The sequence below is a fragment of the Geotrypetes seraphini genome, chromosome 3 (assembly GCF_902459505.1).
Source record: "Geotrypetes seraphini chromosome 3, aGeoSer1.1, whole genome shotgun sequence".
Classification (NCBI taxonomy): Eukaryota; Metazoa; Chordata; class Amphibia; order Gymnophiona; family Dermophiidae; genus Geotrypetes; species Geotrypetes seraphini.
This window is the reverse complement of record NC_047086.1, coordinates 132,119,844-132,146,120: the sequence shown is the minus strand read 5'-3', so window position 1 is coordinate 132,146,120 and position 26,277 is coordinate 132,119,844. Positions and strand designations below refer to the sequence as shown.

Below are 26,277 nucleotides of genomic sequence, written 5' to 3'. Positions count from 1 at the left end.
ATGACTGCTGAAAGAGCAATTGCCTTAATGCAGCAATATATTTCAAGTCTCACAAAGAATGAATGAGGAGAAATAGCTCCTCCTTCGCCTTGTTGCTCAGTACAGAAAGACCTATTCAACTTAATCCAAAGCTACACTGATGAATACTGACTGAATGTAGGACTACCGTTCAGCATTTGCACATAACATTTTATATTTATTGTGGAATAATGACATTAGTTACCAGTTATCACTGAACAATGCACATAAATCATTAGGCCAAGAAGCCTATCTTCAGCTGTAGCACAGTATGTATTCTAACTTCTTTCCATGTGCATTTGCTCATAATTCAAGTTTAGATGGAAAATTAATTTAAATTCTATACTTGCATTTTATGTATTAAATTAAAAATCATTGGCAACCTCTATAAGTTCACCAAAGGCTTATAATTTGGCACAATTAACAGCAACCAGACATAACAAAAAAAAAAGACTTATGGAGGTCATGTTTCATGAACTTGGTTTTTTTGGACTATCCTAGGGCACAAGCATGCCTTAAAGAGTTAAAACAGGAATGAACAGTCAAGAAATCTGAGAAGTGGTGCACCTTTCTTAATACCTGAAGATAACACTGGAAGAAGACACTGCTGCATAAATGATAGCTTGAAATAAACATTTCTACAAACCTGCTCTATGGCAGCTGAGATTGGCTCAGAACAAATATCAAAATGAAGGACTATGCCCATATCTTCATAGTGTATTTACTGAAATCTATGATAGTGCTGTAATGATTTTATGTTCTATTGTGTGAACTGCTTTGCAGCCTATAGGAAGAGGTGGATTATAGCTGAAAAAAAAAAAAAAGTACATAATCTGCATTCAATCATTGACTTTTCATTGTTTGGAGAATTGGAAAAAGTGTTCAATGTTAATTGGTTCAATGATTAATGTTTCAATTAAAAAGGTTAATATAAGAATTTATGTAGTATATCTGGAAGCAAATGGCAGCATGGCTGTGAAGAGCAAGACTGAGAAGACTGGAGTAGATGGCAGGAGACAGTGTTCTAAGATAAGTATTTAGGGTGGAAGTGAGGACAGGGAAAACCATGGCATGGGTAAATAACATGTAGGATGAAGGGGAGACAGATTTGGGGTTTGGATGTATGTGGAAGGTGGGGTGGGTTTCCCAATGACAACTAGGTATGAAAGGTGTGTATTTGTTGCATGTCTGTCAGATGCTGGGTGAGGTGGAAGCTGGATTCCTTGCTTACTGGGGTGGGTTCTGAATTCACTGATTTTTGGGGTAAGTTCCTTCATATTATGCAATAGTTAGCTTAGACCCAAGAATAGCTTTCTGGGATATTTCTGGAATAGGATTCTCATTCAGCATTCTATTATACTACAGACAGTTAAACAGTACAAAGCTGCCATTGTGTGACGTAAAAACAGGCAACAGAATGCCAGAATAATAAAGATTAAGAACATAAGAACATAAGAACTGCCATCTCCGGATCAGACCCATGGTCCATCGAGTCCGGCGATCCGCACACGCGGAGGCCCAGTCAGGTATACACCTGATGTAGTTTTACCACCCATATCCCTCTATGCCTCTCATAAGGAGATGTGCATCTAATTTGCCTTTGAATCCTAGCACAGTGGATTCCTTAATAACCTCCTGTGGAAGAGCATTCCAGGCGTTCACCACTCGCTGCGTAAAGCAGAACCTCCTGACATTTGTCCTGGACTTGTTCCCCCTTAGCTTTAAACCATGTCCTCTTGTCCGTGTCACGTTGGACAGTGTAAATAATTTGTTTTTCTGCTCTATTTTATCGATGTCTTTCAGTATTTTGAACGTCTCTATCATGTCCCCTCGCAGCCTCCTCTTCTCAAGGGAGAACAGTCCCAGTTTCCTGAGTCGTTCCTCATATTCCAAGTTCTCCATACCTCTTATTAGCTTCGTTGCTCGTCTCTGCACCCTCTCCAGCAGTTTTATATCCCTCTTTAGTTTGGGAGACCAATGTTGGACACAGTATTCCAAGTGTGGTCTGACCATTGCTCTATAAAGCGGCATTATGACTTTCTCTGATCTGCTCATGATTCCTTTCTTTATCATTCCTAACATTCTGTTCGCTTTCTTTGCCGCTGCCGCGCATTGTGCCGACGGCTTCAGGGTCCTATCTATCAGTACACCCAGGTCCCTTTCTTGTTCGCTCTTACCAAGAGTTGCTCCTGACATTCTATACTCGTGTTCTTTATTCTTACTGCCTAAATGCATTACTTTGCATTTCTCCACGTTGAACTTCATCTGCCATTGCTCTGCCCATTTCTCTAACTGATACAAGTCGCTCTGGAGTTCTTCGCTATCTTTCTGCGTTCTGATTGTCCGGCATAGCTTTGTGTCGTCTGCAAACTTAATGATCTCACTGGATATTCCGTCTTCAAGGTCATTGATATAAATGTTAAATAGGATCGGCCCAAGTACCGAGCCCTGGGGCACACCACTAGTCACTTTCTCCCAGTCTGAGAACTTCCCATTTATGCCCACTCTCTGCTTCCTGTTTTCCAGCCATTTGCCTATCCACCTGTGTATATCTCCCTCTATTCCATGGCATTGTAGTTTCCTGAGAAGTCTTTCATGCGGAACTTTGTCGAATGCCTTCTGGAAGTCCAAATATATTATGTCCACCGGCATTCCACTATCAATTTGCTTGTTCACGGTCTCAAAAAATTGAAGCAAATTCGTTAAACATGATTTCCCTTTCCTGAACCCATGTTGACTGGGTTTCAGCAATTCGTGTATATCTAAGTGCCGGACTATGCTATCCTTGATCAGTGCTTCAAACATCTTTCCAGGGACAGACGTAAGGCTCACAGGTCTGTAGTTGCCCGGTTCTCCTCTTGATCCCTTTTTGAAAATTGGCGTGACGTTCGCTATCTTCCAGTCATCTGGTATCTGTCCAGTTCTGATTGTCAGATTGGCGAGTTTTTGCAATAACTCTCCGATTTCAACCTTCAATTCCTTTAAGACTCTCGGGTGAATTCCATCCGGTCCAGGGGATTTGTCACTTTTAAGTTTGTCGATCTGGTAGTATATCTGGTCCAAATCTACTTCAACTGTGGTGAGGCTGTCTTCTATTACTCCACTAAACACTTTCACAGTTTCTGGTATTTTTGCGGTATCCTCCTCCGTAAAGACGGACGCAAAGAAGGAATTTAGTTTGTCCGCAATTTATCTTCCTTAATGTACCCTTTTCTTCCCTGATCGTCCAGGGGTCCCACCGCCTCTTTTGCGGGTTTTTTCCCTTTCACGTATCTAAAGAAGGGCTTGAAGTTTTTGGCCTCTTGCGCTATTTTTTCTTCATAGTCCTTTTTGGCATCCCTCACCGCCCTGTGACATTTCTTCTGATCGTCTTTATGTTTGTTCCATGCTTCGGTTGTTTTCATGTGTTTCCATTTTTTGAAAGAGTCCTTCTTTTCTTGTATGGTTTCCCTCACCTGTCTGGTAAGCCATGCTGGTTCTCCCTTACCCTTTGTTCTCCTTTCTTTGGAGATCCTCGGAATGTATAGGTTTTGTGCTTCTGTGATAGTAGTTTTCAGTAGGGACCATGCCTGCTCTACTGTTTCAAGTTTATCCACCTTTTTTTTGAGTCGTTGTTTCACCATGGCTCTCATGCAATCGTATTTGCCCTTTTTAAAGTTAAAGGTTTTGGTTAAGGTTTTGGCACTTTTTCTATTCCCGATGTCAAGCTTAAAGATGATCACATTGTGATCGCTCGTCCCCAGCGGTGCCGTAACTTCTACTTCTTTTGTCGGTCCCGTGAGGCCATTTAGCACCAAGTCCAGGGTGGCGTTAATGGTTAATGGTTAAGGGATTATATGGGACAAGGAGTTTAGGATTTTGAACATTATTTGGTGCACAAAAAAGATCTGGATCAAAAATTTGGACTGTCAGGTGAATGAGGTTGTTGTGTCTCAGGATGGTTATAGTTGGTTCAGGGAGTGGAGGTTGAAAATATTGTACAGATTCTTACAACTATATTCTGACACCACTTAGTCTTGTTTTCCAGGGTTGGGTAATATAATGTAATGTAATGTAATCTTCAATTTATATACCGGGTCATCTCCCAATGGAGCGCGACTCGATTCACATGTAATTAAGACTAGAGTACATAAGAGAGCATAAAAGAAAAAAAGTTGGATTATTGTCAATTCTTTGATACTATAGTTAAGTCATTTAAATGTTGTGTAAACAGCGGAGTTTTCAGGGCTTTATGAAACTGGGTGTTTATGCCAGTACATAGAAACAGAGAAATATGATGGCAGATAAAGGCCAAATGGCCCATCCAGTCTGCCCAACCACATCATCTACTATCTCCGCCTCTCCTTAAGAGATCCCATGTGCTGTCCTATGCTTTCTTGAATTCATAGAAACATGACGGCAGATAAAGGCCAAATGGCCTATCTACTCCACCACCTCTACTGGGAGACTAATCCACACATCTACCACCCTTTCTTTCAAAAACTTTTTTCTTAGATTGCTCCTGAGCCTATCTCTTCTTAATTTCATCCTATACCCTCTCAATCCGCAGCTTCCTTTAAAATGAAAGAGATTTTGCCTTGTTAAATTTATGCTTTGTATGCTTAAATATGGTGCACTGGGAGCAGCTAAAGCAGACGGATACCTTAACATCATATAGATAAGAGAGATAATTATGTTAATTTACTCATGCTGTTAAGATTTAAGGAATCATTGTTAAATCATTGCTGATTTGTAACATGTGCAGTGGTGATAGCATGTACATACCTGATTTGTTGACATGTTCTCTGCTTTCATTAGTGAAGTATAGCTCCTGGAAAAATATTGCAGATGTTATCTTAAAATGTTTTCTAAGCTTTAGAAACTCAAATATAGTGAAGCTACTCACCTGTAGCAGGTGCTTTCCTGAGGACAGCAGAACACATATTCATACAGATGAGTGATGTCCTTCGACAAAGCCTTTAGAAGACTACACCATGCATTTATGTGCATACCTTCCCACCCACTACTACAATGGAAGACCAGACAGTGTATCAGAAAGTTAACAGAATACAATTCTTAGGGGAGGTGGGTGGGTATGTGAAATTTGTGTCCTGCTGTCCTCAGAGAGTACCTGTTGCAAGTGAGTTAACTTCCATTTTCTTCAAGGACAAAGCAGGACCGCATGCTCCCACAGATGAAGTAAGGCTCAAAACATTTTTTTAAAAAAATTTAAATACATATACACACACACACACACACACATATACATATACATACACACAGTATATATATTTTTGGAACAGAAGACAAAAGAACCTAGAGGGTGGAGTTGGATTCTAGACTTGAAAAGATTCTGAAGGACAGATTGACCAAATCAACTACTGCATTGGCAATCTTGTTCTGAACACTAAAGATGTGAATATATGGTTTGAAGACCATGTCACAACTTTTCTGTATGGAGGCTGACCTTAAGTGGGCTACTGAAGCAGCTATGGCTCAGACCCTTCAAAGACAGTCTGGCCTAGGATTGAGTAAAGGAGATGCAATCTGCTAGCCAACTGGATAAAGTATTTACTGATGGCTGTTCTCATCCTGTTAGGGTTAAAAGAAACAAAAACGCTGAGTGATCTGCCTATGGGCTTTATTCTGCTCCAAGAAGAAATCCAAGGCTCTCCTGCAGTCCAAGGCACGAGGTACACTTTGATGGGATGGGCATGAGGTTTCGGGAAGAATGTTGGTAGAACTGACTGGTGAAGAACTACTCTATTGTGATGAAAGCTAGTGAAAAGTGGATCAGCTACTAGAACCTGGAGCTCACTGACAATGCAGGCTGAAGCGATCCCACCAAGAAAATGACCTTCAGTGTTAAATGTTTCATATAGCAAACATTTGGTGGCTCGAATGGAGCTTTCATCATCGGAGAACAACATTCAGTTCCCATGATACTGTGAGAGGTATGACTGTGGGCTTGAGTAAAAACAAACCTCTCAAGAATCAAACTAGAGGCTGCACAGAGAGATGGACCTATCCTCTATGACTATGACTCTATAACTGTGCCTAGTGGCAATGAACCACTTGGCACAGTTGTCAATCAACCACTAGATGCCATTTGTAGAACTGCACCTAATGGCACCTACCTCAACTTAAGTGCTGGTAGGCATCAATGTTAAGTGCCAATAAATTAGTCCAAGAAAACCCTGGCCTAATATACCAACACCTTAGGCAATCCATGGCCAAATTCCACACCTAACCATTTTTGGCTAGGCTACCGACTTAGGCACCTACCTGAAAATTAATATTTTTTATTTGGTTTTTAATGCCACTGTTCGATTAACAGTGCCAATTGGACTAATTAAAAAATTAAGTTAGGCACCTAGATTGGCTGGGCATGCTGATCTAGGCGCCTAATGGTAGGCACTTTTTATGAGTCAGGGCCTATATGCTAATGGTTTGTGCAAATCACACTGAGGTGATCCCTTAGTGAGATGGTTTTTATATCTTCTACAATTGGCAGTCTGGTTTTCAAGCAGTTTTTGTGAAGGACAAAAAAAAGAAGAGATTTAGGGCAAACCTCTTCCATTTAAAATGATAAGACCTCTTAGAAGATTCTTTCCTGGAAATAAGCAGGAAACGAATATTCTCATATAGTTGAAGAGAATTTACTACAGTTCTCAGCATCAAAGTTGTGAAGGAACCCAAGGGATCCACCTGTGAGCTGGAACTCCAAGCCTGGCAACACCTCCAGGCCTTTGCATATGCCGTAACCGTGGATTTCCATTTGCTAGTTAGAAACACAGCAATGACCGCAGTCAAAAAGCCTCTGGCTGTCCAGGCCGCGCGCTCAATAGCCATGCCGTAACACCAAAGCGATCTGGATCATGCAGCATGACTGGACCCTGAGTGAGAAGGTGAGAGTGGCAGGGAAGCCGGAGCCCCTAACCGTGGCGAAGCTGGACTAGATCGGCATACCAAGGTCTCTGTGGCCAATCAAGTGCCATCAAAATCACCGGGTCCCCATTAGCTGCAAAGCGGCGCAGAATACGTCCTATCATGGGCCACGGAGGAAAACACGTAGAGGAAACCGCCTCGAGACCAAGTTTGCACCAGAGCATCCAGTCCCTCACTGTCGGCCTCTCATCGATGGCTGAAAATGTTTGCCTGTTTTTGGGAGACGCCATGAGGTTGAACGTTGACCAACCCCACCGATGCACAGTGCACTCGAACGCCCGTCAAGAGAGACACCATTCTCCAAGGTCTGACGACTGAGGAAATCCGCTTGAACATTTTCTTCGCCCGCTATATATGCCGCGGACAGAGTCACTAGGTGCTTTCCTGCCCAAGAACAGAACAGCTGAGCTTCCAGGCTCAGAAGAGGACTCCTGGTGCCTCCCTACCTGTTGACATAGGCCACCGCCATCACACTGTCCGAGAACACACGGACAACTTGACAATGAAGACACCTCTGGAAACGTAGCAAGCTAGTCGAATTGCCCCCAGTTCCAGATGACTAATCAACGACCTGCTCTCGAAGGGAGACCACCGGCCCTGGACTGGGGCCACCATACAGACTGATCCCCAACCAGAGAGACTCGCAACCGTGGCAAGAGTCACCCAGTCCAAGACCCTCAGAGGCAGACCTCTGCACAGGGTCAGTGGGTTTAATCACCACTGCATGCTGCTGTGTGTCATCGCCGTACAAGGCAGCGGCATTGATAACAAGTCCCGCTGAGGACTCCACCAAGACAGCACTGACTCCTGAAGTGGACGTAGCCAAGTCCTGGTCCACATCGATAGTCGCGGCCATGAGTTGCAGATATTGCCAGGCCAACGGAGCCGGAAATATTAACACTCCTTGAATTGTTTGTTGGATCTTCATTTTCCGGAGACTCCAGAAGGAACTGTTGGTTCCTGGTCGTGTGAAACTGAACCCCCAGCAACTCCAAGTCCTATGTTAGTTTGAAGTGGCTCTTTCTCATGTTTATTACTCAGCCCAGGCGTTGAGCAGATGGACTACTTGCTGCACTGCCCGGTGCCCCTCCTCCAGTGAGGGAACTTTGATCAGTCAGTCATCCAGGTATGGAGGAGGAAGTGGAGGAGGGCAGCAACCATCACCCTAAACTTGGTGAAGGTCCTGGGAACCGATATCAGGCCAAAACGGAAGAGCCACAAACTGGAAGTGATGGTCCAATACATGCAGCCTCAGAAACTTCCTGTGCCCCGGAAGATGGGGATATGAAGATACTTCTCTGTGAGATCCAGGGAGGCCAAAAACTCCCCTGGCGCCACTGCCACGATAACCGATCTCAGTCTCCATTTAGAAGCATGGGACTTTCAGGACCACATTGAAATGAATAAGTATATCGAGTATCTCCCTGAATCTAAGTCATCCTTTGGCACGGGTTCGATAGCCGCAAAACCCAGGAGTCTGCGAACCGTGGACTGCAACCGCAGCGCTATCTCGGGGTGCCCTATAGGCAAATCCAGAACGAAATCCAACGGAGGTCGGAGAAACTCCAGTTTGAGGCAGTCGCGTGTCCTAGAGGTCCTACAACGGTCCAAGGTCACCGTCTCCCACTCTGCCAGGAAAGTCACCTGAGTCACCTGAGTCACGACAGAAACTACCTTCGGCGATGCAAAACTTTTAGAAAACTCTGGTTCCATGGGGTACAGTCTCGTATATGGCTCTAGCACATTTCAGGGGACCCTCTGGGGCATGCCAGACTTCTGAAAGAATCCGGACCAGATCCGGATTATCAGGAATTGAGGTGGAGTGGTCTTTGGTCACTTGTCGGAGAACATTCTGCATGGTCAGATTGATCCGACTGCAGGCTTAATTCCCACAAGGATTCCGCAATGATAAGCTCAAGACGGCTTGCCTAGAACAGTCTGTGTCCAGACGGATCATCCGCCAGATCTCGGGGCCCACACGTAACTTTCTCACGAAGAATAGCTAGGTTAGCCACATCAGTGGATGCTGCCGAGGTGCCCCCGAGGCAACAGAGGGATGGAAAGATATGCAGACACAATAGCAGGCATCGCCCGCCTATTCTCCGGGGTCCCCACTCCCCATCAGTGAACACAGAGACATACTGGAATCCAGTGAAGGCGAAAAGCCCACCTGCTGGGCTGGATTCTGAGGGGAACCACAGGCATGGACTTTTTTTTTATTTTATTTTTTTAACTAAATATGCCTGATGCATCATATTCACAAATTCTGGGGGGGAAACACAATTCCCTGCGGTGAGGGCCGCTCTATGCGCATCCGATCTAGACTGCTTGGAGGATTTAAGAGACTTTTTCCCTGGAACTGCGCTTGCGTTTCACTGGAACAGCATCTTCACCCTTTTTAGGGTCACCAGGCACGAATTTCATGGCATTGACAACATTAGGTTCAAGAGAGACCTCTCCAGAGGTGAAAGGCACGGGATTCATGCACACCTCACCCCCTCACGGACCGTGGTGCACGTGTAACACGGCTGCGAATCAGACAGCCATCTGCCGTAAACAAGGCATGAATCCATGCCATCCAGTCCTGAGGAGGCCATGTGAAGTTTGGAGCGAAAAGAAAGCTCCTATGTGTAAAAAGTACACTTTTAAAAATTTGAAGAAAATCCAAGATGACCTCCACGGGTGCCAATTTTGCCCTAAAACAGCTCGGAAAAAACACAGGAAACCCTGGAAAACTGCAATTTTACATTTTTAGAGGTGTGTGTGTGGTGGTGGGGTTTAGGGCATGCAGGGAAACCCCTTTTTAGGATCCCCCCAAATTGCCAAACCAGGCAGTCAAACAGCTACTCACTGTGGTCTGTGCTGTAAGGGAGAAATGGCAGGCAAGCTGAACACAGCATGCTTGGAGATCTCTAACCTCAGGAAGCAGGAAAACTGTATTTCACTTCTTCCAACTGCCTCATCTGCCTGGTCACCCTAGTCAGTGACTTCCAAGACCTCCAGATTTCTCAGGGGATGTATGCAGTCCGGTCCTGATCCTGGTAACGCCTCCATGGAACCGCGCAGTCTGCGCTCCACCCCTTAGCGAACAAACCTGGGGTGAACTAGCTCCTGATCCCGAAGCCCCGATCTGACTTGCAGTCTGTCTGGGGGCTTATTGCAGTAGCAGGTAATCCCCCAGATGCAGACTTTTTTACAAAGTCTGCGATATCCCACCAAAAGGATACCCCCGCAAGGTATTTCCACAGAACAAGAGCAAAACTCGCGAAAAAAAATCAAATTAATATACTTAATTTTAATAAAAGAAACACGAGCAGAAGAGATGAGCCCCTACAGCTTGGCTTGTAGGATTACAAAACTAGATGCCAAGGAGCATGCTCCAGGAGTGTACTCAGTGGGAAGGGCAGATCTTTGTTAATTGAAGATACTATAGTTCTTAGCTGCCAAAGGTGAATAACCCAGCGGTCCAGACTAAAGAGGGATTGGAGAAGAATCTCTAATGGATGAGAGCATTTTAAACAAACAGATTTGGTATATGAATGAGATAGAGGTACATAAAATATCAAAGCATATTTGGAAAATGAATCATCAGGATGGCAGAGTCCAAAATCAGACAGGGAGGAAACAGGCATAAAAGTGAATATTTTAAAAAGAATTGAAGTGGATTTTTAATCCAAACTATTCTCTGGAGCCCACCTGAGTTCGTCTAGCTCTTTCTTCTTCTTCCTCTCCTCCTTCTCTTTCCTTTTGGTTTCCTGGATCTGAGCTTTCTTCTCATTCCTCTCCTCCCGGTCACGGGCTTCTTTCTCTGCAGCCAGGTCAGGGAAGCGCTCATCTTTGGTCTTTTCTAGCCGGTTCACTATCTCATTCACTTTCTTCTCCACTGTCACCATTTTCACCTGTAGAACAGGAAAGGCTGTGCACCTCAAACACATCAACATTTTTATCCCAGAAAGAAGGGAAGATGAATGCTATTTTTATAAAGCCATCCTGATATTCTAAGTCTGCAACATTCTACTAATTTCCATGTTCTGCTGGCAGTTTCATCCTAATTTAAAACATGAATCTGCAATCAAGATGAAATACAGAAGTGATGATAAAAACTTATGTAGAAGGAAAAATACACACAAATGTGTCACTAATATTATTACCCTTAGTGAAGAAAGAATTGCCATGCTTATGAGTTTTCTTCAGGAGCTGAAATCAATAGACTTCATGAAGCATTATGCAAGAGTCAGCTTCCGATAGAATACGTGTTCATTTCACAGTAACCAAATATACATAAAGAGATTTAACTGGTAAGTTGGACAGACACCTAACAGTCACACTTTTATTACCTAAAGATTACATAGAAACATGATGGCAGATAAAGGCCAAATGGCCCATCCAGTCTGCCCATCCACAGCATCCACTATCTCCTCCTCTCCCTAAGAGATCCCATGTGCCTGTCCCACACTTTCTTGAATTCAGACACAGTATTTTTCTCTACCAACTCCATGCATCTACCACCCTTTCTGTAAGAATATATTTCTTTAGATTACTCCTGAGCCTATGCCCTCTCATTCTGGCGTTTCCTTTCAAATGGTTTGTCTCATGCACATTTATGCCATGTAGATATTTAAATGTCTCTATCATATCTCCCCTCTCCTTTCCTCCAAAGTATACATATTGAGATCTTTACATCTGTCCCCAAATGCCTAACGATGAAAACCACCAATCATTTTAGTAGCCTTCATCTGGACTGATTCCATCCTGTTTATATCTTTTTGAAGGTGCGGTCTTCAGAATTGCACACAATATTCTCTAAATGAGGTCTCATCAGAATCTTATACAGGGGCATCAAATATCTCCTTTTTCCTACTGGCCATAATGCTATGGAAGTATAGAGTATATAGTAATAGGGTAAGATGAAATAAGGGAGAAGATAATTAAAAACTTAGATAAGCAAATATATGCATGGAATTTTGAAGGGGAAGTATTGCTGATATTGTTAAAGTTGTTTTCTAACGGTCAGTTCTTAGCTAAGATAATGTGATCTGTCTTGCTCTGTTATCTAACACTGTGAAACAGCAGACACAATGTAAAAAAAACTATAAAGGTAATAGTTTGGAAGCTCAACCTCAGAGTATAGGGAGAGGAGAAAAGGGCAACTATACTCCCAGGCACAAAGACTGTCTTTTTATTTACCATCTTTGATTAATAAATTGGATACTGAATCATTATATTATGGTCTTTGTGTCTAATTAATTTGTAGTTGCAGGCTGAGAATGCTTTCCCTTAGGAGAGGCTCATCCTGGAAATTGTCCTCCTGTCCAGGTCAAGCAGCTCCCTAGTCAACAGCAAGAATCATCTCTTGGTTAGATATTGTATATTCCTCAGAGGAATTGAAACTCACACAGGAGAAATGGTAAAGAAGTCAGCAAGTGTACTGTAAGAATCATTATGAGAGAAGGCTATAAGAGACTCAGGATATCTAGAGCACAGATACTTTCAAGCTTTTTGATGTGGTTTTTTTTAATTGTGCCATAGACAAGTAAAATAGCAGTAGTTACTGTTTTTATATAATCAGTATCTCTAGAAAATCTTGGTTAACATTTATTGATTTGTGTTCCAAAACAACTACAATAAGTATGTTTAAGTCTGGACAACATAATCTTATTTTTCAGCCAGTTTCTAGAACAGGAGGCAGCATCTCACAATCCTTCCTAATAGCACTTTCTCTTTTTTTGGGGGGTTTTGAGAAGAATGAGTTGGAACATTGTTCTGAAGTCAGGGTTCATACTTACTGATGTGAAAAGTCCTGTATGTGATGGAGGAGAAGGAGCCTTAGTGCATCCTGCTTAGAGTCCTGTGAAAGCAGTGAAACATAACCAAGCAAGCACTTTATGTTTCATGGTCTCAGGACCCCTCAGTATTGTGAGTCCAAAGGTCTCTCACAAAGAACAACCCGTGGTTTCTTTAAGCAAGCCACTTGGGTGTCTTAGCTGTTTTGACTGGCACTTCCTGAGAGCTGCAATTCTTATTCTGCAAAGTTCCTTCATTTGTAAGGAAAAAAATGAAAGAAAGAAAAAAGAGAGGGGGGGAATACAAATTGCTGTTTTGCAGAGTGGATGAAGTAGACTGAGAAGAGCATCAGTCACTCAGAAGGCAGCACCAACATATACCCAGAGAATTTTCTATGCTCTTGCCTCTGGAAGAGAGAAGATTTGACCTGGTGCCAATTGGTGTGGCTGATTATATCCTACTTATCCATGGAAATACATGTAAATGACCCCTTATATAATACAGACTAGCATGAAAGTACATACACAAATTTCATGGCACATACTTACGATAAAAATATGCACAAGGGCAGAGTTCACTTACTTACATAGATTATAAAAGGGTCTTAATATACATGATTGCTTCTGGAATGTATGCATTAACCTATATACCAGATTTTAAGCACCAGGCTTTAGCACCTCCACCAGTATTTTATAAAGTGAAATAGATGCAAAAAAAAAAAAAAAAGTTACCCTATTTGTTCAGGTTTATCAGAGTTTCCTTTTGAATGCTAGATTTTCAGAACAGTTTGGCAGTCTCCCATGAGAGATTCCTGAGAAAATTTTTAAAAGCTATGGAACTGGAGGTAATATTCTGTTGTAGATTAAGCACTGGTAAAAGTTTTGAAAAGAAGGAGAGTAGGGTTAAATGGTCACCTCTCTCAATGGAGGAAAGTGAATAGTGGAGTTCCACAAAGATTTGTACTGGGACTGATGCTTTTTAATGTATTTATAAATGATTTAGAAAGGGAGCGATTAAACTTGCAAATGACACAAAACTATTCAAAGATGCTAAATCACACAAGAATTGTAAAGAATTGCAAGAGGACCTTCAGAGACTGAAGACTAGGCATCCAAATGGCAGATGAAATTTAATATGGATAAATTCAAAGCAGCGTACACTGGAAAGAATAGCCCAAATTATATAGCTAATGATGCAGAGTTCCACTGTAGGAGTCAGCCTCCAAGAAAAAAAATCTAGGTGTCATCATAGACAATATGGTGAAATCTTTTAAAAAGTGCATGCAAAATTTTTAGTGCATCAATAGTTCTTTTAGAATCGGCCAAAAATCAGATCGGAGTAGACCCATGCAGTCTTACTGATCCTGTTTATTGTATCTAGCTCTCGGTTCTTGAGGATATGGTAAGGCAGTTAGCATAGCTAGTTTAAAAAATATTGGATAAAGTCCCTCAACAGTTAAGACAAACCAGGGAAAGCTCTATCTATCCCTGGTATTGATAGCATGGAATCTTGCTACTTTTTGGGATTTTGCTAGCCACTGCCGACAAGACACTGGGCTAGCTGGACCTTAGGATTATTATATTGGATCAGACCAAAGTTCTTAAGTAACTTTTGTGATAAAGTCATAGAAAAGGTTTTTCTCTGCTGATCATGATTCTAAGCCAGGGTGACCAACTTTGGCAATCACCTCAGTGCATATTCATCATGGAAATTCTGAAAACTGGGTTGCATCCCTTGAGGACAGAGATTGGACAGACCTGCCTAATTCTGTACTTTGGATTTGTGGACAACTCTTCCAGCATTAGCTAAATTTTTCAGGAGGCAATCTCTATGTCGAAAGCTGACCTGTAGTGGTAACACTATGAGACTACCGCTAGGGGTCATGGTGGCCATATCAAGACTTAGAGCCAGATGGGTGGGACTACAGGCACCACTGCAGCCCCATCCTACTTTACCATGCACTAGCTGTCACTAACAGCCAAGCATTTGCTCTGCTCCTGTCACGCTCACTGTCCACATTAAACAACTAGCATGGGATTTTTGCCACACCAGCTGTTTTTAACATTCTTTAGAAGTTAGTATTCATGGGTCTGCACTAACTAACATGGTAAAGCCTGTGCTAGTAGCCTAACACAGCTTAGTAAAAGGGCTTCCAAGGAGCATAAATTAAGGAGCTTAGTTGTTTTTGAATATTCTGTGTTTCTTTATATTGTTAGTTCAGGAAGAAAACAGGGCACAAACTTAGAAACATAAATTTGGAGCTTAGCTTTGAAAGTCAAGCCTATTGTAGCTTGGGGGTGAGTTGTATGGATGTGAGGGTTCACTTATTGTAATGGTAATTGTTACTGTATGATGGCATGATTTTAGACTTGTAAACCACTTTAACACTTCGGTTTTGAGCGGTATATCAAGTATTAAAATCAAATCAATGATTGCCTGAAAGTAGTAAAACTATAAATATGCTGCTATAATTCTTTCCCACAGAGACCAGAAAAGCTAGTAAGAAAAAAATATTGTAAATTGTGGAATTCTTATACCTCATATACAGAGCTTACAATATAAAGGGATAGCTCTTAAAAACAAATGTAGAGCACTAACCTCCTTTGGTCTATGGAAGCCTATCTGTCCGACATCCATGTCTGATGTCTTCTTCAGGTTGGACCATGGTGTATATACTACCTTAATATTGTCCTCCTTACACCCTGCAAAGAGAAAGACTTCTCACTCCAACAGCTCAGGAATGTTAAAACAAACTTCAACACAGATTATATAGGGACTAAATTACAAAGTGTCAAAATAATTGTGGTATCAGTAAAATGAGTTATTTTCCAATTAACTCACATTTTGTACCTTTATAAAAAAGAACGAGGATAATGTAATGAAATGGAATTTATTCATATGCATGAAAAACATATCACAATAATCAACAGAGCAGCCTATGACAGGCGGAGTTGCTGTACAGTGAAAGATAAGAGAAACTGGGCCTTTTCTCCCTCGAACAGAGGAGATTGAGAGGGGACATGATCGAAACATTCAAGGTACTGAAGGGAATAGACTTAGTAGATAAGGACAGGTTGTTCACCCTCTCCAAGGTAGGGAGAACGAGAGGGCACTCCCTAAAATTGAAAGGGGATAGATTCCGTACGAATGTAAGAAAGTTCTTCTTCACTCAGAGAGTGGTAGAAAACTGGAATGTTCTTCCGGAGTCTGTCAAAGGGGAAAACACCCTCCAGGGATTCAAGACAAAGTTAGACAAGTTCCTGCTGAACCAGAACGGACGCAGTTAGGGCACTGGTCTTTGACCAAGGGCCGCCGCGTAAGTGGACTGCTGGGCACAATGGACCACTGGTCTGACCCAACAGCGGTAATTCTTATGTTCTTATGTCCTGTGTGCTTGTGCGTGGTGCGCGTGTTGTTGGAGCGGCGCCGGCTTGAAGGGGGAGTTCAGAGGTCCTGCGCATGCATCTGGAGGATGGCAGGCTTGAATCGGAAGCCAGGAGGCGCTGGTGAAAAGTAGAGGCTTCGGCCGAAGAGGGAGGAGAGCCGCACGGGGACCCCGGGGAAAGGAAGCCAACACGCTACAAGGGCTGCAGCACCCACAGGCAGGTACCCACCCCTGCCCACTCTAGTGAGAGCTCGTGTAGCGAATCAACACTCGTTTTGCGAGACAAAAGTTTGCTGAGTGTTTTGCTCGTCTTGCAAAACACTCGCAAACCGGGTTACTCGCAAACCGAGGTTCCACTGTATATAAGTAATATCTGCATCAGAATAAAGCATTGAAGACAAAGATTAAAAAAATGAAACCTGACAAATAACAACCCCCCTGCAAATCAAAAGGACATTGTTTTAAAGTCTGAAAGTAAAAATAAGCTTTATTAATTTAAATTCTGTAACTGACATATCAATAAGTGCGCATTCAGATCTATTTAACAGAATAAAACTATCATTTGAATTTGATTTCTAGTATGTGTGTGAGCACTAAAATCTTCTAAACCCATTTAACAGAAAGATGGCTGCAAACTGCTAAAGGACTAGAACTAAAGCAGAAATTCTCAAATAGTGTGTCAAAGAGCTAAAAGGTGTTGGCGGCAATCCAGAGGGGTGGAAAAAAAATAAAGAATAGACTAGAGATGTCCACAAAAATTTAATGAAGATCCTTCAAACACGCAATGCTGTTAAGCTCAGACTCGACACTTTTCAGATAGAATAGCCTGCCATTAGGTGTCTAGAGCATACTCTGAATTGAGGATGAGAACCTCTGGCAAAGTCAAACATATCTGAAGCAAAGGTTCCAGCTGCAAGAAGCTGCATATCACAGCCGGAACCTTTGTTTCAGATATGTTTGACTTTGCGGAGGTCCCCATCCTCAATTTACCTGACAAATATTTTGCAAATAAATAAGGAGTAGAGAACATTATTGTCATGGTATGTGCAAAACTAGCACAGGAGATGTGATGTGATTACTTCCCCAAAGAAGCCAGATTTACTGGCAAAACAGGAATTTGTGTTGGGTTCTTCAAATGGACCATCTCCATTGATGTACCAAGCCTGTATGATCTGGAGACGCACAGAGTTTGAAAACTGCGGTGAAGATTTGCTGGAGCGGTTCAGTTAAGTCCCCCACTGTGTGTTTTACTGGTCGTGCCCTTCAACTGCAAACCGCCACGACATTCCTACTCACACTTCATACCAAAGACTCCTCAACTTTAGGAAAGCAATAAAAACATACCTGTTCACATAGCTCCCATGCCTATGACCGATAGATTACAAAGAAATGTATACTGATACAAGATCCTCGGTATGTGTTGTGTTATGATAAAACTTGTAATGCAAAATCTTGCTCTATAACTATGACAAATTTAACCTGTAAACTGTATATTAATATAATATCTAGTATGTGTCAAGTTAGGATAAAACCTTGTACCGAAACTCCCTCCCCCCCCCCACACACACACAAATTGTACTGCAGCTATTGCAAATTGTAACCTGTTGACTGTATATTGTGAATACTACCCTGTAACCCGTTCTGGGCTCTTTGGGGAGGATGGGATAGAAAACAAATAAAATAAATAAATTCAATGAATGTTATGCTCTAGATTAGTCTCTCTCAAACTGCATTCCAGGCCAAGTGGTTTTCCCGCAAAGACATTCCGGGTGTACTACAAAGATTCCATAATTTTACTTTATTTTTAAAAATTCCCTTCTTAAGTATATACTAGAATAGATGACATGTACATCGTATACACAAGTCTAACAATGTTATGAGCATCTGTGTGCATAAGGATACAATCACCCACACAAGCATCATTCTTTGATGTGACTGGTCCTTAAAAACTAACAGCAAGTAATTTTAGGTTTAGGTTTTTTTTTTTAATGTAGTTATCCTAACTTGAGTAACAAAGCAATCAAGGCGTTGTTATTGTTTGGATCTTTTTTTCTTTGCAAACTTGGATTTTCAGTTTTGAGAGAAATTAAATCGAAAAAAAGAGAACGACTGCAGAAAGTGGATGATGAAATGTGTGTTTGTTTGTCGACTATCGAGCTTTATTTTTTGGGGGTATGGAGGACTCCTGTTTGATATTAAGGCTAAAAGATGTTTAATAATGCATTACTTAAGCAAAGCACATGAAAAATATATAGCATACTAAACCTCTTTCCCAAAAGGCTAAGAAAATAAGAAGAGAATCTTTACTCACAATGGCTGTTGTTCAGAGCAAGTGGACATGTCTGAGATGCACAATCTTGACATCACTGTGACATCATCAATATATACCTAGATGGCAGAATGTCACTAAAAAATAATAGGAACCCCTGCCTAAATGAAAGCTCATATAGCTCAGTAGTTAAAGGCACTTCTTCCATTTTCCACAGGTCATAGGTTCAAATCCACACAACCCCCCCCCCCAGTACCTAAACAGCTTCTTTTTGATCTCATAAGAGATGGATACGATACCCTAAGGTATAATCTCGCAATGTAGGAACCCCTGCCTAAAAGAAATCTCCTTTGGCTCAGTAGTTAAAGGCACTTCTTCCTTCTTCCCAAGGTGGTGGGTTTAAATCCTTAGTATGGTCAGGAACCTAAGCACATATTCCTATTATTTTTTTAGTGACATTCTGCCATCTAAGTGCATATTGATGATGTCACAATAATGTCAAGATTGAGCATCAGACATGTCCACTTGCTCTGAACCACAGCCGTTGTGAGTAGAGATTCTCTTCTTATTTTCTTAGCCTTTTAGGAATGAGGTTTAGTATGCTATATATATTTTCATGTGCTTTGCTTGAGTAATGCATTATTAAATATCTTTTTCTATTATCATCAGAGAGGAGTCCTCTTTACCCCCAAAATAAAAGGTTTCGTGAAACTAAACTCTCTTAGGGAAGACTTTGTTTATGGGAGATTTGCTTAAGATACTGAATTTTCTTACCATTTATCTTTGGTTTTGAATTTGTTAAACCTATCTGAGCATACTGGGTCGTGCTCCTGGCTACCTGGTGCACTGTGTAACCTCATAGAGGGGTCCTTTTACTAAGACGCGCTAGCCAGTATAGCATGCGCAAAATATTAGCATGTGCTAAATGCTAATGCACCCATTATATTCTTTGGACGCGTTAGCACGCGCAAATATTTAGCGCGCACTAAATCAGCTAGTGCATCTTAGTAAAAGAGGGGGATAGTTCTCTACCACAGTTATGCTCCTCGACAATACCAGCAAGGGGAAATGTCAGATTTCAGACAGTCAGGACTGGGGGTTTTTTTTTTACTGTGCTGCCCCTGAAGAATGGAATAAACTTCAATCTTACATTAAAGAAGGAGGGAAGGGTGGGGGAATTTTTAAAAAACTACTGAAATAACACTTGTTTTGTCTCATGAAATATTTATTTATAAACTAATGTTTTAGCCCGTTACATTAACGGGTGCTAGAGTAGATGTCTGCCTGTTTTGTTTTTTTTATTTGTCTCTCTACTTGGATGCTATCTGTCTGTCATTCTTTCTGTCTGTGTCTCTCCCTGGCCCCCTGTCTCTCTATCTTTATTTCTAACTATCCTCTTCCCTCAATCCTGCATGTGCCCTTTTTTCTTTCTCCTCTCCACTTCCTTCCAACATCTGCTCCCCCTGTCCCCCACACTTTCATTCAGTGTCTGTCTCCCTTCCATCTACTGTTCACCCTCTGTCTTGTCCCTTCCATTCACTGCTCTCTCTTCTCTTTCCATCCAGTGTCCACCCTCTCTCTCTCTCTCTCTCTCTCTGCTCCATATGGCATCTCCTCCTTCCTTTCCCCCTTGTCTGGCATACCTTCCTCCTTCCCTCCATGCCCTGCCATGTCTTCTTCCCTCCAAGCCATTCTCTCCCTCTGCTCCCTTTCCTCCTTGAACTTCATCGGGCAACAGCAGCATTCACAATTCATTGCTTTTGCCGGCTTCAGGACCCGCCAGAGAGGAAGGCCTGAAGCCGGCAACAGCAGCGAATTGTAAACGCTGCTGCTGCCTGAAGCATCCGAGGCAGACGCTTCTCTATCTTCCCAGCACAACCCCCGGTGACTCTCTTATGTCTCCCTCCCATGCGACATGACCTTAACAAACCTCCCTCCAGAGTTGGCAGCCGCAGCACGCTAAACAGGCTGCTTCGCAGCTTTCTCCTGCAGTTGAGTCCCTCTGTCGCGTCACTGATGACGTCACCAGCAGGAAACTCACCTGCAGGAGAAAGCCGCGAAGCAGCCTGTTTAGCGTGCTGCGGCTGCCAATGCTGGAGGGAGGTTTGTGCCGGTATGTGGCTGCGAGTTAGGGCGATTTCGGGCCTCCTATGATCCCCGTCTTTGTAGAGCAGGGAATCCAACGCTGGCGGCGAGTGTAAGTAGGTGTAAGTCTGGGGACTCGCGCATGCACACTCCTGCGGCCACAGACCTACGGATCATGGAAGCACGCACATAGGAGTGCGTATGTGCGGCTAGGGTTTTATTATATAGGATTTATATACCGCATAAAAACTATGCGGTTTACAAAATTACATGCATACATATTAAAAATGCTAAACATATTTCGACAAGACAAACACAATAAAACCTTAACTAACAATATCATTATTAAAAGCTTCTTTTGTATGAAGGCTGAGTCTGAAGGCTGAGTCTATATATTCATGTGCTTTGCTTAAGTAATGTATTATTAAACATCTTTTGACCTTAATATCAAACTGGAGTCCTCTATACCCCCAAAAATAGAAGCCCCATTTATCTATATGTGGACGCCTCAAGCACGCCTAAGTGATTCCTAAGTCGCGTGCACCTAACTCAAGCCTATCTAGCGTCCAACTCAAGCTCAAAAGTAGACCTGCTTTTGCAAGGAGTCCTCTTTCCACCAAAAATTAGAAGATTTAGTATGCAAAATATATATTTTGCTTTCATGTGTTTTGATGGAGCAACATAGAGGCCAAAAGAGGAACTGGACAAATGTTGAAGATACATGTTTGATATTTATCATAGAGAAATGACTGCTTGTAAATCAAGAAGATATAAGCTTGGCTTTGGAATTGACATACAGTTTACTATCTGAGTGTGTGTGTGGTGCAGTGGTTAGAGAGCTACAGCCTTAGCACCCTGATGTTGTTGGTTGAAATCCCCCACTGCTCCTCGTGACACTGGGCAGCCAAATTTAAATACCACATAGGATATAAGTGGTATATAAATAATTAAAAGATAAATAAATAAAATATAATAGTGGTGCCAGCATTTTACTAGATTAGAATGTAAAAAAAACAGCATAAAATTGTCATTCTAGTGATGTCATAACGCTAACACACGATAACATTATAGACATTATTAGGACGTCTATGCAACACCTAAAAGGCAATTCTGCAAAGGACATCTAACAATATAGACATGCTTAGATTCGCTCAGCACTGCTGAGCACGATTCTCTATAGTGCGTCTACACATTATAGAATCGTGCTCAGCATTCTACTCCTGGACGTCTAAATGACACCTAATATTTAGATGTCCTTTACAGAACCTGGCCCCTAGTGCTGAGGTAATTCCTGCTTAATTTAAACCATTTTTATGGACATAAAAGCATATAAATTGAACAATATTATGTCAGGGGGCACATTAATGTATAAATTTAGAATCAAGGCATGAAATACTAAGTGAATCCCTAGTTTGTATAGCACAATTAGGAAGAAAGTTACTAAGCTGAGGTAAAATACTGCAATTTATCACAGTTCAATTCACCATGGGAGTCTCTAAATCTGCAGAAACTTACTATCACTGGGTTGTTAACTCACACAAAAATAAACACATGCAGCTTGCACTGAACTTCACAAGCTGGCATTAATTTTCCTCCCTAAGAGGGGATGGGACTGATATATCAGATTTTCTGTGTGTGGTTACAATCAAAGCAGTTTACATATTTTATACTGCTACTTATTTTGTACGTGGAGCAATGACTTGTGACTTGCCAAGAGTCACAAGGAACTGCAGTGGGCATCAAACTCACAACCTCAGGATGCCGAGGCAGCTACTCTAACCACTAGCCCACTTCTCTACTCCTGCTTACATGCAACCCAATGCTCTGGGAGCCATCTTAAAGTAAGGACCGCATGGACTTCTTCCCACCCTACCAAAGACTTCCAGATCTACCAGTGCAACCCCTGGTGTCTAGCGGGAACAATCCCCAGTCACTCCTGTACCCTAGGTTGCTGGGTTCAAATTGTCACTAGTTGACCCCTACCGGTAGTCACGGTACTATCACTAGGGGTCCAGCTGCCAAATAAGAGTGCACATTCCTTATTTTACAGTTTAGTAGGAGGCTTCACACTAGTTCAACACTGTATTGATTGGGTTCAGCAAAATTATTTTTACCTCATCTGAAGATATTTTGGGGATAATTTTACAAAATATTTTTACACATGGAAAATGGCTAAAATTGCTACTAAGAGTGTGTGTACTTTTATACATGACCAGAACACAGGTATTCCCCAGGATATACAGAAGAGCTGGGGCACATCTGCCATTTATATATTTTATAAAATAGGCACACATATGTGCATTTATACACCCTTTGAAGCAGGTATAAATATGTCTTGACAGAATCTGTGCATTATTAGGGATAGTCCTGAGAGACTTTTTATAAAGGTTCCTTATAAAGGCCTTTATAAAATAAGACTCTTGTTTGGCTATTTTAAAGAGGCACTTTGTTATGAAATCACCACCAGGGGAATAGCTACTATTGAGCTAATACAACAAAATGCCTAGAGCTGGCCAATAGCTGCCTACAGCTGAACATTCCCTTCCTCCAGCGCTCAGCTACTTATCTGCCCACTGGGTCCTCCACAGCTATAGCATCAGAGACAGCACTAAAGGCTGCCTCTCTGGCTAGCAGGACCTATGCTCTGCCATGTCCCGCCACGCTGATGCCACTTACTGTGGACAGGATGTAACAGAGGAAAGGTCCCATTAACTACAGGGGCAGTCTTTAGCTCTGTCTCTGACGCTGAAGCCGTGGAGAATCTGGCAAGCATAGGGTAGGGTAGAGTGGGGGTGGGATGGAGGGAAGCCATATTGTTCCTCCTGTCCAGAACCCACTGAGTCTCAGTTACACCATTGATCACCACCTATATTAGAGAGAAAGAGTAATCTAATAGGTAAGCCAGGTTGAAATCTCATCACTGCTCTTTGCGATAACTGCCTTGGGTACAAATCTAGATTGTAAGCCCTTGAGGACAGGAAAATACCTACTGTACCTGAATGCAACTTACCCTGAACTTCATAAAAAGGCTGGAGCTAAATCCAAAACCAATTCCAATTCCCTATTAACTGATACTTCCAAATTATTTGCATTTGTATATCTAAGAACAGCTATAAGCACTTTCACATAGTCTGAACTACATTACCTGCTTTCTTATGTTACTGTTTATGCAGGATTTTATAGAACATTTTTAGTTTTTTTTAATATAAAAATGAGAAACCTGACACTTGGAAGAAAGTTGGGTCATTTGGCTCCCTAACATTGAAAACTGGTAACACAAGTTAGGTTGATCATAGCTGTTGGCCATAGGCTTTCTGCAATAACATCTATAAAGCTGGGTGGTCATGCAATGCTTAACAGTCAAGACTGGTGGACAGCCAATTCAGAATTTATGGCTGTAAGTCTGGAAGAGATGCAGCAGTTAACATCTGCCTCCCTTTATTACTTTATCTTCTTAAAGCACTATAAAGTCCCGAATACTTTTTGCCAATAATGAAATAGCAAGAGAGATAAGCACTGCAATGTTTTATCTGTTATCTGAACCTGTCCATCCACCTCCTTTTCTAGGCTAGATAGTACCTTGAATGCTGTTAGCTTTCACCAGTTGTGCGCAGTCTATCAGCACTTCTTTAGGAATGTCATCTATTGTCTGCCCCTAAAATGCATCAGCAGAAAAGGATTATTAAGATTCAGCTACAATTCAGCAACAAAAAAAGCTAGATTTACCTATTTCTTGAGACTGGATGGACGTTGAATTTTATTTTTAAACAGGTGAAACCCCCTCCCCCCAAACATTCAAACTGACTTCTTAAAAAAACATGGGGGAGGAGGGGAGGAATTTGTAAAGAAACTGAGCAGTTAAGTCTCTTTGTGGAAAAAAGAGGAAACTATGGAGAAATAACAATTAGATAGTTGAGAAATTTATTGATATCTCGTAACCATTTATTTCTTAACTAGTTACATTAATGAGTGCTAGAATAGATGTGTCTGTCTGTCTTTCTCTCTGTCTCCTTGGCCGCTTTCTGTCTGTCTGTCTTCTCTCTCTCCTTGGCCACTTTCTGTCTTTCTCTCTCTCTCTCTCTCCTTGGCCACTGTCTGTCTTTCTTTTTTGCTGTCTCTCTCTCCCCTTGGCCGCTTTCTGTCTGTCTTTCTTTATTTCGGTCTCTTTCCTTGGCTACTATATGTATGTCTGTCTTTTTTTGCTGTCTGTCTCCTTGGCCACTGTATGTATGTCTGTCTTTTTTTGCTCTCTCTCTCTCTCCCCTTGGCAGCTGTCTGGGTTGTTTTTTTTCTTTCTATCTCTCTCCCTGGCCCCTTGTCCTTCTGCGTGTTGTCTTTATATATGTCTGTCAGTCTATCTCCCTGCCCTCTGCCCGTATGTTTCTCATGCCCCTTCTCCCACCTACCTGTCTTTCAGTGTGTGTGTCTCTATTTCTGTCTGTCTGTCAATGTTCCTGCCCACTGCCTGTCTGTTTATCGTGCCCCTTCTCCCACCAACCTTTTTCTTTATCATCACGTTGTATTGTATACAGTGGAAAGGGCAACTGGCGCACAGTTACCGCCGCAGGATACTGGAAACCGTCACACGCGCACTCGTAGCAAACAGTCATGTACGCACGCGCCGCACGCTTTAACATTTCTCTGCCATGGAGCTACGGATCACAGAGGCAGGGATCACGGAGGTAGGAGTGTGCATGCGCGCTTAGGGTTTTATTATTATTGATTTTTCCCTTAATTAAAATGAGATATTTTAGGGGTGTGAATCAGTTTCAAAGATCAGCACTCAATATTCTACACTGCCAGGGCAGACAAGTTTCATTCCTCACTAAGGCTCCTGTATAGGGCTTTAGCCAAAACACTGTGCTCCTCAGATGACAAAGGAGCTCTGGAACTGGGCACAGCTGTGCCTTGTTCCCTCTTCAGTACAAGGCTTGCTGAAGCACTTAGGATGGGGAGGAGGACAGAGGATTGAAGCAATTCATGATGCCTTCCCAAAATGGATAAGAGAAAGGGGAAAAGAAAAATTCATCATTAGTCTCAGCTTTTATTAGAACACACAAATACACATAAAAGAGAGGTACACCAACCCAAGAAAATATACAAACGTTCCAAAAGTGGTTGGGCAGGCAAACTACTTGTGAATCTGTATCAATATGCAGATAACTTATCATTTGCATGCCTTTGCTGGTACCAGTTAAACAAGCCTCATCAACCACTTTTTGCATTCTAACAGAACAAACTGAATGCCAAACAACCAGCAATTTAAAACTAAGAACACTGTGCCCACCCATTTCAAGTAGGGATTTTGTGCCCTAGTTCCTGAAAATAAAGAGCAATTCAGAGCAAAATGCCTGCAATATACAAAGCTGAACTCCAGCACTCAATTCTCAGCAAATGAGCAGAGTGATTAGTGCAGACTTTAGTAGCCTTAGGGCTCCTTTTACGAAGGTGCGCTAAGGGTTTTAGCGCACGCACCGGATTAGCGCACGCTAGCCGAAATCTACCGCCTGCTCAAAAGGAGGCGGTAGTGGCTAGCGTGTGCTATTTCGCGCGTTAAGGCCCTAACGCGCCTTTGTAAAAGGAGCCCTTAATTCCAGACTGAAGGCCAGAGATCACAACACCAATATACAACAGTGTGTCAAATCAGCCAGTATTCCGATGTTTCCATAAAAAGCAAATTTGGTAGGAAGACTATCTTCCATCAACATGTTTTCTCTTTTTTAATATGTTATGTGAAACTAAACTCTCTTAGGGAAGACTTTGTTTATGAATTTGGTTGTTTTTTGATTTTTTTTATAAATTCTTTATT

At 42.0% G+C, this 26,277-nt stretch overlaps 1 protein-coding gene across 3 annotated transcripts in view; it reads right to left on the bottom strand.

Moving 5' to 3' along the window:
* Positions 1-26,277, bottom strand: part of CCDC25 (coiled-coil domain containing 25) — a 57,466-nt gene that overhangs the window by 7,769 nt on the left and 23,420 nt on the right. For all 3 annotated transcript variants that reach the window (XM_033937532.1, XM_033937533.1, XM_033937534.1), the window contains 4 exons: positions 24,048-24,123; positions 15,328-15,431; positions 10,642-10,844; positions 4,783-4,828 (listed from right to left, as the gene is read on the bottom strand). In XM_033937532.1, coding sequence (XP_033793423.1) covers positions 4,783-4,828; positions 10,642-10,844; positions 15,328-15,431; positions 24,048-24,123 — 429 coding nt within the window. The remainder of the gene's footprint in view (positions 1-4,782; positions 4,829-10,641; positions 10,845-15,327; positions 15,432-24,047; positions 24,124-26,277) is intronic.